We start from the raw sequence: 17044 nt of genomic DNA, 5'->3' as shown, positions 1-17044 counted from the left end.
CCTGATGTAACAGTAATGTTTTGGTCCTTGAAGTCTGTCTTTTCTTAGCTTTTTTTTTAAATCTCACCCTGTTTCTCTATGTCACAGTGCTTGTTTTACTGAGTGTTGATACTATGGTGGCAGCTGGGGCCCCGAACTTACACCTTTGTGCAGCTGTAACTTGTACTGTACAAAAGTGTAAGTTCTGTCTACTGTGACTTACTGCATTTCCTTACAATAATAAAGATCAATGTGAAAGTCCCCTTCAAATCCATACCACCCAATGACCCAAACACTGTATTTTAATAGTACAGACAGGTAAATCCAGATGTTGGAAGCTCTGTTGACTGTACAGGTTTAAGGTTGAGTCTACTGCCAGCCACTTCACAGGTCTTTTCTTTTTTCTATGGACATCAAACACAGGCGGTCTGGCAGGCCAGTTCTGCACTTTCCTGTTCCTATGCCCCTCCTTTTTCCCCTTCCTACTGACAAAAACAGAAAGAAGAATGAAAAGGAAGACAAGGAGTCAACAGACTGGTTCTTAGAAAGACTCTGATTTCTGTACTATAAAGAGCTCAGTGTCATGTTTGATAAACAGTGCAGATGGCTTTGGAAAACATCTACAGGTTCAATACAGCCAAGGAAAGGACATCACTTGGCTAGGGCTGAAGACCCCCATTGCAGCACATGAAAGGTGTATCCTGTACTGAATAGTAGTCCTTGAAGAGCTTGCAGCCTAATTTGTAAGACAGCAAATACAGCATGGTAGAGGAAATAATTCACGCAGCCAAGTCAACAGGAGATTAATGGCAGACCTAGATATGGAACCTTGATCTTCTAACGCACAGCTGTGTCCTACACGTTCGACTACACAGTCCTGTAGTTTTATGAAATTTAACTTTACCTCAAGAATAGAGTTTGCTGAAATGTCTCTTCGCACCAAAAGAGTTTGTCCTCAGTCAAAACAGAAATCCTCTCTACATCAAGTCTACTTTTTGAACACGTTTCTTAGCATTTGTAAGACTTTACATTTAATATTGGTGAATTAATACTCTCAGAAGTAAGGTACTATAGCCTTGATGTCTCAAATGTTATTTGTTACCGACGGAAGAGGTAGATGTGATAAAAATACAATATAAGCCTGTTTGGGGTAGAAAACTGTTAAGTAAATATTTTCACAATTGATTGCAGGTTTTTGAGGATGGACATTTGCCATTTGCCAAGCACAGCAGAATCCCTGTAGTCAAACTTGCACAGTGTAGCTTTCATCCCAATTTTTAAAAGCTTCATTTATGAAGAACGTGCACAGAGAGCAAATGGAGCTTTGCAATATGATCTTTGGAACAGTCAGCCAACAAATGGCATGTGACCTAAGCTTATAATTTACAGACTAAGTTGCCCAATTTAGGTATGTTCTCTATACATTTGTCATTGAAAACACAAGCAACAGAACTTCAAACCACTTAAGCCACAGTAAAAGTAAATTTTAGTGCTTTTTTTTTTCATAAGCTTAAAAACTTTGAATACATACAACTTCAGCAAGTATCTGAGCGCCAAGGAAAAAAATATATAATCCAGTTTGTTCGGTGCTAACTGCTTGCAGACCTATAAACATTGTCATTACAATTCATCTCAACTGCTTAATAAAAAATCTTGTTCCATCCAGTGTAGGCCCAGATACGAGACGGCCACTGAGAATATGTTCACAGAAACAAATGTTTAAGTAGAACATGGAAGGGCTAGTAAAATGGTTAGATGAATGGAGAGATGTGTGTACGTGGATGGATGAAAAGCATCAAACACCAGCTCCAAGACTGGCAGCTGCATTGTCACATTAGGTGAATGCACTGTAATGTCCTACAGGTCCTGCCGCTGTATGACCTGTGTTCCTGTGAATGCAACTCAGGAGGCTAAGAATGTCAAAGTGGTCATTGCCTTTTCCAAATTAGAGTCCTATTCTATGCTAGGCTGTATTTTTGCTATCTTTTTGGAGTTCTGATGATGGAGTTCTAATGTAGAAGAAGGATGAGCTGCTTCTACAAAATGCAGCCTGTGGCTAGGTACATGCGGTATTGTGTATTTCCCCTTTGATGGAAGGAGAACTGTATAGCATATGTGAGTAGTAAACATGATATGCATCTTACTTATTTCTGAAGAAGGCAGATATGAAATGGGAAGGGTGTAGCATACAAGCTGGGAAGAGTGAAAATAAGAACTGTGTTGGTTATAGTTGGAGCCATGAAGTTTTCTTTCTTGTTTCTGTTATCAATCGCTTCTTTTCCTATAAAAGCTGTCTGGAGATTCAAACAGCTATCCTAGCATTTAATAAATTTATTCCTGTATTAAAATGTTTCTTTGGAACCACAGGAGTTAAAAATTACTTGTTAATGAAAACTGAGGTTGATATCAACTCTGCCTGCAGTCAAAGACTTGCGATATGTGCATATCCAAAGTTGCATATGTGCCACTTGTCCAAAGTACACCCAAATCCTACAAAGGGCAGCTGGAGTGAGCAGCCCAGCAGAGTGCCTGTGACCATACCATGAAGCATCACATTTTGCTGCAGCCACTTCTGGACACCCAGCTCTCTTCCTCCAGGCATGTCCACCCACCATATTAAACCCAGCAGAGGGCCTGGTGTTCCCGGACAGTTTGGCGTTGGTGGACTCAGCCACGCTCCCATCCTGGGGACACCGTGTCAGAATACAACCGCACAGCCATTAGGTATGCGTGCATCCCCATAGGAGCATCCCGTGTTCGCAGCTGAGAGATGCCGTAGCAAACCTAGGGGTGAAAACTGTGAGCAAGTAGAAAATATCCAAATCCCCTTATGCTTCTGTCCCTGTCTTTATTACTTTCCAGTCATTATTCATCTGTTTTGTATCGGTCTATGCAGAGAAGAGACTCCTTTCCCCTTCTTCCCCACAGCCAGGCTACCCCAGACAGGGCTGTCCCATCTACACTAGGGTTTGTCATGGTGGTCTCTCATAGTGGAATTTTTCATGATCAGAAGTTACAGACTGAGCAGCCTCTCCCCTCCAGCTCCCCAGCAAGTGGGAAAAGCCCGGTCTCCTCACTGCACAGGGTTGGGGAAATGTTTTTCTCGCAGAGGAAGTGAGAAACTTTTATAAATGGCATTACTGGTAGGGTAGAGGAGGGTATAAAACACGGGTGTCGCGGCAGAGGTGTAGAGACATAGCCCCGGGACGCGGCAGGAGAGGCGGGACTGGGGCCTGCAGGCCGCGGGGGGGCACGGGGCGCACCGCGGCACCCGGCGGTCCCCACAGGCCGGCGGGACCCGCGCTGCCCGCCGCCCCGCGGGCGGGCGGACACACGCGAGGCCGCCGCGGGCCTGGGCTCCGGCGGCGGGAGGTGGCGCCGCCCCGCTCCCATGGCAACGGCGCGGGGCCGCGCTGCTGCCGCGGGCGGGCGGGCGGGCGGCGGTGGCGGCGGCGGGCCGGCACCATGTCCTCCTTGGCCGTGGCCGAGCCCCCCGCCTCACGGGCGCCCTCTCGCTCCCCGGCCCGCTCCCCGGCGCTGTCGCCGGCCCCCGGCCCCTTTCGCTGCGGCGGGGAGCGGCGCAGGAACGCCTCGGACGCCGGCGCGGACCTCGGCGCCATCCAGGTGAGCTCCCCCGCGGCCAGGAGTCACCCCCCACCCCGCCGCCTGCAGCCGTCGCCGGGCGGGAGTCGCTGCCCTGGCCTGCCCTGGCCTGGCCTGGCCTGGTCTGGATTGGCTTGGCCTGGCCTGGCTTGGCTTGGCTTGGCCGCCACGTCGGGCTGAGAACAAGCCCCGGTTTGTGCTCCACACACAGCCTGGATTTACCCGTCCGTGGGTAGATTCATGTTGGTTCAACTCGGCACTTTTACATTTTAAGGTTTCTTTTACATTTTAAGGTTTAAGCACTTTTAGAGCACAGTCTAAAAAAAAAAAAGTTAAAAGTGTGACTTTTCCAGGATACACAGTTAAGATCAGTGGATCTGAATCACGTCATCAAACTTCTTGAAGATTCAGACTCAGTAAGTAAGCCTGATGATAACTCGTTATTTCAGTTACACAGGTAGTAATGGGACTTAGAAAGAAGTTTTATATGGTTACTTGAGTACCCACCCTAAATAAACCAGATGGCACTGGTGGCTGGGGCTACAGAGCACAAAGCTGAAGTATTCTGGTATGTGAACACTTCTTCTAAAGATGGTCATTGTAATAGAGAATGATATCAATGATGGTTTTGTATTAAATATATATATATATATATAACCCAGTATGTCCTCACACAGGCACTTTTCCAAAAAAAAAAAAAAAAAGACAAAAGCATGTGCATTTAAAAACTAGATGTGCAAAATTTCTACCTTATCTGGGAGTTTTGGAGTGCTGAAACCTACAGCTGAGAAACAGAAATACATACAGAATTACTGAAAGTATGTCAGGAATTTATGTAATGGCCCAAGTTAACTGCTAACATTTCTCCAGGGCAGTGATTTTAAAGGAAGGAGAAATATACAAAGTTCAGTGTTGAGAAACAAATATGACTACCTAGGCACACAGGAGAGTGTAATCTCATGGACTTCCACAGACTATTTTTGGTCTCCACAGGAAGATTTGGCAGACTAAATTCACTAAGCCATCAGTTACTTTTGATCTAAAAAACTAATAATTTATATTCTTAAGAACTTGATTAAACATACCACATTTTAAGTTAATGTTCCACTGAGAAGTAGTTCATGTCTTTTCCCCCCATCCCCTTTTGATACAGAGCTGATAGAATAGACTTACTGACTGAAGAAAAATGTGCTGGATGATATTGTTTACTGCTTCTCTAGAGAGTATAAGATGTATAATAAAATGCCTGTAGGATTCTGGGCTTGTAGATTCCTGAAACAACTTTCTGGCCTGCCTCAAGTTGCAGTGCTCTTGCCCAGCGTGGAGGTGCTTAGAAGAGCTGGAACGAATGCTGTGTATCGCTGACACACCCTGACATAGCCTCACTTCAGTTGTTTTCAACTTTGAGTTTGCAGACTGTTTCCTAGTGGTGCAGAGCTGCACTCTAAGCCACTTAGATCTACATTCTTACACATTTATGTCATGTGGTTCATAGGTTTGGTTTTCTTAGTTGTCTTTCACAGAATCCCAAAGAATTTAAGAGAAAGAGCCCACACATTTGAACAAAAGTTAGAGTTTTAAGAAGCCTCTTCAGTTACAAGAGCGCAGACTCCGTACTTAGAAATGAGGCTTGATCAAGCAGCTAATCCTGCTGCAAAGCCCTTTCAGAATTTCGTTGTGTCTTGTGATTTTTTAATCTGGTTTCCACTTTCATTTAAACTTAAAAGGGGATAAACATAATCATTTAATGTTCTGAGGCAAACTGCAATTAAAACCTGCTTTTCATTCTTTTATGTAAGAAAGATTTGGAAAAAGAGCAGCTGAAAACTCTCAAGAAGGTAGTCAAGCGTTTTGAAAACGGGCTTGTATCCTTTTTGCCACTGTAGAATTCTGAAGTCGTGGTGTTTTATGTATGACAATACTCTGACTTTTCAGCAAAGCATTTTATGATGTGCTGTGCTTCCACATGGAGAGCAGTGATGGTCCACATACGTTCTCATCATTGGCCTTCTTGTGCACACATAGCCAAGGTTGGTAGGTTAGCAAGATTCTTGGATGCTAGATTAATTTGCTACAAAATTCAATAGAGGGATCTCACCTGTACAGTGGTTGAAAGTGTTCAAAATGTAATTAGTGTACTTTCAACTCAGAATAGACAAGCATAATAATTGTCACTACTTAAGAAGCAGCAGATAAAATAGCAATGACTTCCAGTGAGGAGACATTTTAAAGAAAAATAAAGAAGTCAGACTAATTTATCTGAGACTTTTTTCATATTTACAGTACAAATTGAAAGGCTTCCAATAATCAGAAGTACGAGGGAGGGTGTGGGCATATGGAAAAATGTGATTAATTTTGTACAGTTCAGCTAATTGCCACAGTGATTTAAGCTATCACATTACTTCACAATTGAGTTGTGGCTAAGTACTTACAGGCAGTTTCTACAAGTCAGTGGATTGGTAGTAACTTCTCAGGCTCAGTGATCTGTTCAGTTTTGATCTTGTGCCTCTACCCTAAATTAGATAATCTTAATAGGTGTTTGGGCCCAGATTTTCAAACTTTAGTTAGTCACTTGGGACTAGAGTAGGAAAGAATTTAAATACCTCAAGGCTGTCTCAGAATTTAGATAGGTAAATCTGACACTGTGATGTAAAAACTTTTCATGCTATATTTTTAGATATTCAGTGCTGAACTTCCAGTGAGTTCAGCTGATAAGAAAGCTAAATCAGATTTGCAAGAGTTGTACTTCTGTAAAAGTAAGGCTGCTTCGAAAAGCCTGGGTATTGACTCATATGCTTCATTTTAGACACCTAACTTTGAAAGTGTTGGCCTTGTTTTTTCCTGGTTGTGTCTTTGAAGTAAGATGAATACTGTTTTCAACTTTTTCTTCTGATTCATAGCAGTACAATCAATCTGATTTCCTTAACTTTAAATTAAAAGCCCCTTAAGGATTTAGCACAAATAATTGAAATTCTTAACCTGTGTGCAGAAAAAATGAATGAACAAGAAGCTTTCACTGAGCCTTTATGTGAACTTATTAAATTATGTGGGTAAGTACTTCAGCCCTTCTTTTAGAGATTTAAACACTGCTCATTAACATGTTCATACATCTTCTAAGGCAACTGACATATCCATACAGCATCTGTCTACAAGGCATGTATATCTGCAAGGCATCTATTATATCACCCTTCCTTTTCATGAACTGTGTTTTCCTTGAGTCCAATTTCTGTTGGCATGAAGGAGGGACCCATTTTAGCAGTTCAGTATCTGTGGAGCTACCTACTACGTCATTCAAAGCTGTATTGTAATTGGCCCCAGCTTGCTTGGAAGCAAGATTCCCCAAGGTGTCTTATTGCCTGAGTAAGTTGTTCTGGGACTGCTGGCCTCAAAAGATTCAGCAGCTAAGTCCTGCTGAGGTATGTTTTGCTGTTTCAAACAAGCTCTCTTATGTGAGTTTAAAAACCTGAGGTGACACAAAGACAATTTAATACCTGAAGGTAAGCTTTACGAAATGACAAGCCATATTGCAGAAGAGAAAGAACCACAACTGGAGGCTTTGGGATTTATAATTACTTTAAAAACATATTGCATGAACTTTTGGGCATCTTCATTGTCATACTGTACTTTAAATTATTTGTAGAATAGAATTTAGGTGTTATCCACACTTGTCAGTAGTTTTCTCCTCCTCAATAATTTAATAAAAAGTTACTTATGGAATGCTTGTAACTACAGTTACTCCTGTATTTAATTATACTTGGAGAGAATAAGGAAGAGGAAAATTATGCCAGACAGAAAATGAGTCGCATAGTAAACCAGATATTCAAATAGGTTTTTACATAGCTTTGTCTCAGCTGTTAGGTTTAATAAACATAGAACTTCTCAGCTGAATCTTGCAGTTCCCTGAGCACCATCAGTTGTACTGCTTTCCTTTGCTGCCACACAGTGGAGAATGAGAAAATACATCACGAAGTTTCATTTTCTTTGGTGTTTGGCAGAAGTGTGACAAAACTGAGAATAAGTGTATAAAGTCAATAAAATGTAGTTGTGAGTAAGACTTTTCATCTCTTACAGCAGTTCAGCAATAAGTGTGGTTTCTGCAATGAATATATTTTGGAAGATTGCACCCTTGGGTTTTGCTTTAATTTCTGTACTGTGGAAATTCCCCCACAATTCACTACTGCTTCATATGACAAAGAGAAGCCTATAACTAGAGGGAGGGGCTGTTATTTAAAATTTCCTTTCAGATACTAGAACTCCTGTAGTAAAATTTTCCACTCTTTCATAACTGCTTCTGCTTACCTGTCGTCTTTGCACTTTTTTTTCAATGTCTGTTTCTTCCCCCCCTCCCCCATTTATTCCATTATTTGCTCTTTCCTTTCTTTTTCTCTGGCTATGTTTACAGAAGTAAACCTACCGGAAAGCTGCTTCTACACTATGAGCTGCAGAGACCTTAGCATAATATTGTAATCTTTACTGTTAGAGAATTTTTAGCATTTACATGTTTATGTCATATCTGAGTATTTTGCAAATGTTATTGAATATTTCTTAATATCCTGTTTTTAAAAATAAATTTGTCATTGGGCTATTTGGAGTGAATTTATTGGTTTTATATTTATCCATTTCAAGAAGTCTCGCCCAGGGATATGATCCTTTTTTTCCATCTCTGCACATGTCTATGCATAGTCTAGCTCTGCGATAGCCTGATAGTGCCTAAGTTCCAGGATTTAATCTTCCACATTTAAATGACATTTGTTTATTCAGTATTTCTTATTGCATCAAATATGAATTATGAAAATATTATCTATGAACATGTACCACTAATTGCCAAAATGTAATTGCCAGATCATGAAACTGGAACTTTCAGTGTAGAGTCAGCATTGCAAAGAATTTATTTGTCCTGGGAAAAGTGTCCTTATTTGCAAAAAATGTCAAGGAAGAAGAGAAAAGCTATTGAGCTTTTCTGGTGACTTGATTAAAGCGTTCTTCTGCAGTGCTTTAAGCATAGTTGTAACATTTTTAAATTTCATTTTGCAGGTTACCATTTCAAAAAAAGAAATTATCTGATGAAGTAAACTATTCCATGGCGGTTTCAAATTCCATTGCACAACTGGGTGAGTGTAAACTGATATGCCACAATAAAATTATTATGCCGTAATAAAATTAACTGTATTATTAGCACGATTTTAATTCCTTGTTACCTCCTTAGTAAATGTAAGTAATTTCTTTCAATTGCTCATTCAGTCCTCTGTGCTTTTTAGTATTAGAAACCATTCTTATTTTGCTGTGCAGCTAACCTGCAGATTAGCTAGCAGAATTACCTATTTGCCAATGTCAGAAGCTACATGAGATAACTTTATCAGTACAGCTGAAGAACTAAACCTGTCTGTAGCCTGTTTCATTTCATTTTGCCCTGAGAAATTGGTGTATTACTATAAACACTGAAGCCTGGGATACGGGGAACATGTATCCTTCCTGCATCTTTGAAACTAAGTGGAAGAAACAAGTGAGAAACAGTAACTCCTGACTCCCAGCTCAAACCTTCAAAACCCAAAAGCCTGAGACCTATCACGTACAAAGGCAAAATATAAGGCAGTTTAGTGCCATGCCTTCCTAGGAGTAGCAGTTTCTGACTTCAGCCTCCTGCTGCAGCTGAGCCATGAGCTTCTGTCTTTCAGAAATATGTTTTAATAGAGCGGTTGAGGAAAAGGTGTCAAAGTCATGTCTTAATGTCACTGGACCTCTTACTACCAAAACATCTTTTTACGACCTTGCACGTCACATTTGTGATTTCCAAAGAAAATACTGCAAGCACTGTAGGTCAAAAAAGATTCAGTATAGAGCAGGAGTGATATATCAGCTCACTTAATGGTAAGATTTAAATGGTAAAGAGGCAGTACAATCAGCCTGTCATGCATGAAAAAAAAAATTACCCTTGAAATGTGTGAGAAAAAAAATATTTTTAGAAGTCCTTATTTTCACAGGTCCAAGTAGATAGCAGAATGCTCCTGGTTTCAGATAGTTCCAGATTCTCTTTAGAGTAGCATGTCCAAAAAGACACTAAAATCTAAAAGATTGTTTATATTATCCATGTTAGGCACTGGTAACTCTCAATGGAATTCTCTTCATCTTGTGGAAAAGGATCTCTTTCTGTGATCCCTTTATGTCATATCATGTCTGCCAGAAGAAGAGTTTCTGACATGGTAATGATGACAACAGCCTAGCGTAGTAGCTTTCTTCTGAATTCTACAACTTCTGGAATAACATCCAGGCTCTTATAAGGGTCTGTAGCCATAAAGCAGAGGAGGTCACTTTTTGGTTAACCTTATGCTACTCCTCCAAGACCCCTTTGTCCTCTTCAGTGGGGGAGTCCCTGTCCCTTGAGTATTTTATAATCAAACTTTGCATGAAATGACAGATTTGTAGGGGGTATGACCAAAGGAAACACTAAGTACTGTAAATAGAAGTGATAAGATTACTTTCTAAAAAAAATAATAAACTTTGTAAATTACATTTTTTTTCTGTTTCTGACAGGTTATTTGATGAGGGTGCCAAGCTCTCAAGTTAGAATACAAATCTGTAAGTGTGTTGTTAGCTTTTATAATATGGAGCTACCGAGAAAACTACTTTCAGGTAAAGCACAGTATTTTCAAGTGTCACAAGAAATCAAGTGTTTATGATCCCAGCTACTTTGAAATGGCTCTTTTAATTAGCTATGGATTAATTTTTCTTTATAACTGGAGTTACTGTATCTCATATATTAAGTATATAGTATCTCATATTAAACATATAGCATTGGCAAATGTGCAATTAACGTGTTTTTATAGAAATGCATACTCAAAATCTGAAACTAGTTCATCAGTGTACAAGGAATTAATTATTACACTTATGGGATTAGGATTAAGTAGTATCCAGAAAATGTGAAGTGGTCACAAGTTCTCTGAAACATGGATAATGGAGGAAGAAAGAGTAGTTAGGATCAGAATTATAAGAAGGGAAATGTAATTTTCAACTCTGTATGTGTAGCCTGGAGAGAAGCAGCTCTGGTTTCACTTGTGTTGCTTGTGACGGATAGATCTGAGCCCATCTAAATTTGATTGAGCTCATATTATATGGACACCTTTGAGCGTAGGCTTTGAGTAAATTGTGTGACTTGTCTCTGCAGAAAGGGGCTGACAATGCCTGCATATGAGCTCAAGCATGATCCTCTGGTATTACGGATAGGCATGCAAACTGTCATTAGAATGCACTACTGTTTATTCCTTTGACCCTTATGATGGTGCCAGAGGCTGTTATCAGGCACAGTCAGTCATGGATCCCCTCCTAGAGGGGCACAGGATCACGTGCTGTGAGGCAGCACTAGATTTATAGGCAGCCAAGCTACAGATGAACATTGTCACAGTGTGGATCCAGAGCGCAGGTGAGGGAGCATGCTGGATGTCAGTGTGCTCCCTTGCTGTGTTCCTACAGCATGGCACTAGTTCCTATGCCCTCTTGCTAGTTTTCATTTATTTTAGGAGGCCTAAAGAAGCTGCAACTGCAACAGCCCTCACAAGATTTTAGAAATATGAAAGCATATAAATCTGTTTTTACCTTACAAACAAGACTCAAATCCTGCAAGCAGCTATGTGTGCATTTAGTTGTATATCTGTAAATAATTCCATCAAGATAAGTGAATGTTAAATATCGGGAGATTTTATTCTTCTCCTCCAGATTTAGAAAATAAGATATGTTATCTCAAAAATGAAGAATGTATTTCTGTCTGATTTTTTTAAGTCAAATTCTTCATCTCTAAGTATGTATGTAAATCTTGCCGAAGTTTGATCCTGCAGAGTTCTCTTATCTGTAAAGTAATACCAACTTAGAGCCTATCAGAGTTTATGCTTAGTTAAGACTCGTTTCACCGTGTGCATTATCTGCATTTATCAATCCTCCATTTCATGTAATTTGATATATTTTTTTTAAGCTGTTTAAGATAAACTTTACTTTCATGAGTTAGCATGTATAAATATAAGTTTCTTTTCTCAATGCTTCCCTTTCCCCCGTAATTCAGTAATGAAATACGGATATGCTTGTGCATGGACAAAAGTAAAAACAGGGACACATTAGAAAGTCAAGCTTATAAATGAAAGGTTGGATTCACATATTTTAAGTAATATGATAATAAAAGGCATTAATTCTCTAGTGAATAGGCTACAGAAGAGAACTAGATCCTGCATGAACAACTTATTGCATGACTTGAAGAAGGTTTTTCACCTCTGTATAACTCTGCTTGTTCTTTCATTCTGTAAATTCTAGGAAGCAATTAATTTGTTTATATAGCATTTTAGTCATCTTGAAGGTAAGTCTGTTGGATATGCTTTAGGCACTACTAATACTCAGATATAAGAAAAGCAGCTCTTGTTTATTAGATTTTTTTTTCAATTGGTTTTAGGACTAAGGAAATATGATACTCGGTTCTCAATCCTTTCTTGAGAAAGGATGAATATTTTATGAAGTAACCAAAATTCTGAATATTTACTGCATTATAACTAAAGCCATTGTATGTGCAGGTTACCAGCCAACAAGTGCAAACTATAAAATTCAGATGGCTGAATTAGGAGGATTAGCAGAAACTCTCGTTTTGTCACTAGCATTAGTTGAAAATCAACTTACTGAGAAGTTGTGGGTACTTAAAGCTCTCCAGCATCTCTCCAGCTCTGGTTAGTACAAACTGTTCTTTCAACAATCTCATTACCTCTGATGTTAGATCATTTGTTCTCTGAACATGCCTAAAACAATTACTGACCTACAGGGAATTAATTATTCAGATTTTTGTAATTTCAGGAGTAAATTGCAGACTTATGATGAAGGCCCAAGCAGCCAGCAGACTCTGTTTGTATCTAAATGGTGTTGATCCCTCAGGACAGCTGGTGTTCCGCTCCTCAGAAATCCTGTGGAACCTGTTAGAAAACACCTCAAAAGAAGAAGTTGTTAATCAGCTCAGTAGCTTGGAATGTGTACAGTAAGTACAGGGAAGCATTTTATGAATTAATATTGTAATTCTGGAGACATCTAAAGCATTGCTATTGTGTAGCATTTTGTTTGAAATGAATCGAGAGAAAATACAGAAGGGGAATGGAGGTCTCTCATTCAGTCCTCATTAAATCTTCAGTATTAACACATCTGATTCTCCAAAATGGAAGCACTATTGGATCAGACCTCATAGCCAAGCAGCCCATGATTTAGACCCTTCAGGCATCTGTTTCTGTTTCAGCAAGTTAGATAGCACTGTGGCCAGTGAGATGCTAGGAAATGAATATGATACAAGAGGTGCCTGCCAGGTAGCTTACAAACTCAGTGGCCAGGGTCCAGCTAAAAGCACATCCAGTCAACTTCAAAACTATTTCATTGTCAAGCCTCTCTTTATTTCATGAACACAGCGATCCACCACGAGTTGTTTCTGTTACAGGGCAAGAGGGAGATCAAGGTGCTCTGTTGCATAGTGCAGGAGGTATAGCCCTATCTATTGCTTTGTATGATGAAAAGCTTAATTGCACCATTTTCAAGCTCACATGTTAGGCTCGGTAGGCCAGCGTTACTGCACTGTTGAAATGCTTATGTTATAAAATTAGTAGGAAATTCTATGCTATGATATACAAGGCTTAGTGCTAGATCCTCTGCTGGAGTAAATAACAGGTTCTCCCTTAGTGAGTTACACTGTTTTAACTATTTAGGATTAGACCATTTCTTCTCAATAGTCATTCAACAACATCCACTTCCATGCTTGAGTAAATATTATGTCTTTCTATTAATTAATTATAACACATCATACAGTGGAAGGTGCAATTTGTAATATATGCACCTTGTGTATATGCTTAAATTGGATGTTTAGTGGTACACATAAGAATCCATTTCATAATAAAGTTTTAAGTTATTTCTCTTGCAGTTAAACCCTAAGGATTTGAACAGTATGATGCTGAATGAGGATTCGTATAGCATGAATCCTAGAGCTGTCTAAAATTAGAATATGAAAAGAAAAGGTAAAATGCATTTCACTTTCTTTTAAGTGCTTTGAAAGAAGTATTTGTAGACCTTCTCATGCATGGTTTCCGGCATTATGATCGTCAGCTACGGAATGACCTCTTGGTGATTGCCACATTACTAGCTGAAAACCCTGCAGCACCTATGATTGTAAGTATCTATAGTTATATTCCAGAGACTAACAACTTCTCCTTTTCTATTATATACTCAGTATTTTTCCCCATTAGTGTTCTAATATTTGTTCTACTCCGTCTCCAGTGCTTTCCTCTTTCTTAGATTTGCTGAGCAAGAAACCATTTTTCTTTCTGCAATTCCCTTTACCTCAAAGAGACTTCAAATCTGTAGGTTATTAGCCTGGAGTACTAGCATCAACCTTATTTAATACTTAGAAAATTACACTAACACTATTCATATGCAAAAGTTAACATTAACTGCTGTATTCTTGTACAGATTCTCAGATGTGTCATTCTGTTACAATGAGTTTTGCACTAAATCTCATTTGTTGAAGATGTAGGAGTATAGGCTGTATTCAGATGGCCAAAATTCAACTGAAGTATCTGTGCCTCATAACCAGGAACAAGAACAGTCCTCCAAAAATCAGCTCAGAAGCTCTAAATAAGACACTGAGAAAATAATTACTTAGATCCAGTTAATAAGAGGCACGTAAATTCTTTCTAAGACTAGGCTACATAAATGTAGTCCAGAATGCACTATAATGACTTGCCTCAAAAGTAGATGACTCATTCTTCTGTAATATTCCAGAATTTTTATGAGGAAACTGCAGAGAAGTTAACTTTTTATAGATGTCAATATTCTTTTACCCTCTTGTTTTACAGTTGAGATTTAGAACTTTAAATCAAGTTGTGACATACATACTGAATAATTAAGCAATCAAATTCCTGTAGATCTATTGGCTGTTCAGGAACGGATTACTTTCAGGGAATTAATTTCTCAACTTGAGTAGAAGTTTCCCAGTGGCTGTATTACTACATAGATTTTCTAGTCTGTAATGAAGATTACAGATTTTTCATTCAAGCTTTCCATTTTATCACTAACCATTATGAAATGTCTGTTATACTACTGCAGCAACATATTTGATGTCTAAAACATTCAAATTGTTTATCTGGCTGTAGAAACAGAGCAGTTTTTTCCTACAAGATAAATAACCAGGACACATTATTTTAATGCCTTACACTACAAGGAAGAAAAATTGTTTCAATGCAAGGAAAAAATGAAAATGTTTTTTTTAGATTCTGTATTCTCAGCCTCCCTAGAGATTTTACTTCACTTGTGGAGATAAGGTACAAGGTATAAATATCAGGTAGACAAAAACATTAACATTACCATTGAATCCTGCCTTGTAGATAATACCAGAGAAATTTTCATCAGAATGTTCTCTTTTTTTCTTAATATACTATCCAAGCAACTACAGAAAACTCAGTCTTGTATTTAACATAACTCAGAAATCAGCACAGGAGTCTGAGCCTTTGAAAAGGAAAATCATTTTCTCACTACAAGTAAACTGGAAAATATATGTGAAGTAAAGCTTATAATGATATTAATTATGATTATCTCTGTGTTAGAACAAAACTGTCTGTTTGCTAATTGCTTACTAGTTTCCATCAGAATTTAGTACTGCATTAATCAGCAAGGAGAAAACATTAATAAGTTTTAATGTTGTTTTTTATTGGACCACTTTGCAATGGCTTTGTACAGAGAATATAGATACCATAGAGACAAAAGCTAATAGGCAATATAGTTGTGTACTTCAATATTTTCTCTAAAATTACTTTTGCAATATTTTTCTGATTGTTAAAATCATTTGGGTGTATGCTAACTTCCAAAGCTAGGCCAAACAAATCTGAGCCCAGCTTTTTGGGGATGCATCTAAAAAGCTGCTGCAAAACTAATAGAACCGCTTGATTCAGTGGGGATGTCTATGTAGTGTTCTGTGAGCTCTGCTCCTGTTGGGAGCTGGAGGAAAGCTCTGTGGTGGCTTTGCTGGAGTACTGAGGCCAAGCTAATGTATTTTCTTGCTCAAGAAGAGCAATGTCCTGGTAACCATGGCTTCTAATCACCTCAGAAACAAAGGTCTTTTGCCTCTAGTGTGCTGTGTAGACACCGCCTGGCCTTGGTTCTATCCGTAGTTACATTAGACATAATTGTCCTTCCGTTAGCTCTCTAGGAGCTGTGAATTACAAGATTTTATTTTCTGAATTTTTAATATGTAATATTTGTAAATGCATGTTGCTCATGCATGCAATTTTTATGTGCTTACTTGTAAATGTGCTGAAGTTGAATTTAAGTGTATTAGTATGCACAACTGAAGGCACAAAATTGTATGTACTGATGACCCTGACGTATAAACTTACACGTGCACAAATGCATTTTAAAAAACACAACTCTAACAGTACTGAGAATACGGTTTTCTTGTGTGGTAGATTATAGTAGTGAACACATGTGTTTGGGACTTCCCCATACAAGTTCAAACTTGTACTGAATGAGACATGGGTTTAACTAATTGTACCCTTAGGACTGTAGTTAGTATTGTACAATGTCTCAATGGGTGATGTCTTCTTTGATAAAATTCTGTTTATTCTGCCATAGGATGCATTAAGTTCTGTGTTCTGAAGGAAAAAGCAAAACTAAAATTAAATCATGTCTTAATTTCACTGCAATTTAATTTAATTAATGTATGTTTTTTGAATGCCTATTAGGAAAGTGGATTTACAAAGCTGTTAATAGTACTTGCAACATTTACTGAAGGTAAGAGATTTCATACTGCATAATTACAGTATTTTTACTTTTAATGATGATTTTTTTGTAACTTGTCTACAATTTCCTTTGTAGTTAAAATTCCCAATCCCTTGGTAAAAGGTCTTAAACTTACCTACTCTTATGAGGACTTCGAGCTGAAGAAGTTACTATTTAATGTAATAGGAGTCTTATCTAAAGACCCATGTGCTGTACAGGTAAGTTGTAACAGAACAGAAGATACAGTAAGCAAAAAAAAAAAAAGGTCAAAAGAATCACAGGAATACTATTTAGCTGTCCATCTGGCATAGTCCAGTAGACTGAAATCAGCTGTTCTCCAAATCAAGAATTCATACATAGCTTCAGACCAAGTCCTGCTGTTTGAAAGCAGCACACAGTTTCTATTTTAGAAAAGTTACAAACCTAGACCATGCTAGGAAAATTAGCTGACAAGTGACTGCAAAGCATTATTGAAGTACATGTGAAGAACATAATAAAGTTTAACAAACCACAGTCTGTGGGAATGCTACAGGACATAAACAGAGTTTGTCTGTACTTGTAGCATTCATGACATACTTTCTCAGTAACAAATAATTTTCTTAGTGTAGGACAGATAAAGTTGACTCATTGCTTTAGATTTTTCTTATTTGCATGAGAAACCTGTAAGCTGTCTCTCTTTCTCTTTGTC

General features: G+C 38.6%; 1 protein-coding gene across 1 annotated transcript in view; it reads left to right on the top strand.

Moving 5' to 3' along the window:
• Positions 1–3444: 3444 nt before the first annotated feature.
• CFAP69 (cilia and flagella associated protein 69) overlaps positions 3445–17044 on the top strand; it is a 28634-nt gene continuing 15034 nt past the window's right edge. The window contains exons 1-11 of the mRNA XM_050892317.1: positions 3445–3603; positions 3936–3998; positions 5382–5447; positions 6523–6632; positions 8617–8693; positions 10114–10212; positions 12132–12281; positions 12406–12583; positions 13629–13752; positions 16320–16368; positions 16453–16574. Coding sequence (XP_050748274.1) covers positions 3445–3603; positions 3936–3998; positions 5382–5447; positions 6523–6632; positions 8617–8693; positions 10114–10212; positions 12132–12281; positions 12406–12583; positions 13629–13752; positions 16320–16368; positions 16453–16574 — 1197 coding nt within the window. The remainder of the gene's footprint in view (positions 3604–3935; positions 3999–5381; positions 5448–6522; positions 6633–8616; positions 8694–10113; positions 10213–12131; positions 12282–12405; positions 12584–13628; positions 13753–16319; positions 16369–16452; positions 16575–17044) is intronic.

Source organism: Gymnogyps californianus, chromosome 2, assembly GCF_018139145.2.
Source record: "Gymnogyps californianus isolate 813 chromosome 2, ASM1813914v2, whole genome shotgun sequence".
In the NCBI taxonomy this organism is placed as follows: Eukaryota; Metazoa; Chordata; class Aves; order Accipitriformes; family Cathartidae; genus Gymnogyps; species Gymnogyps californianus.
Note: the sequence above shows the minus strand (reverse complement) of the source record. Positions and strands in the feature narration are given on the sequence as shown.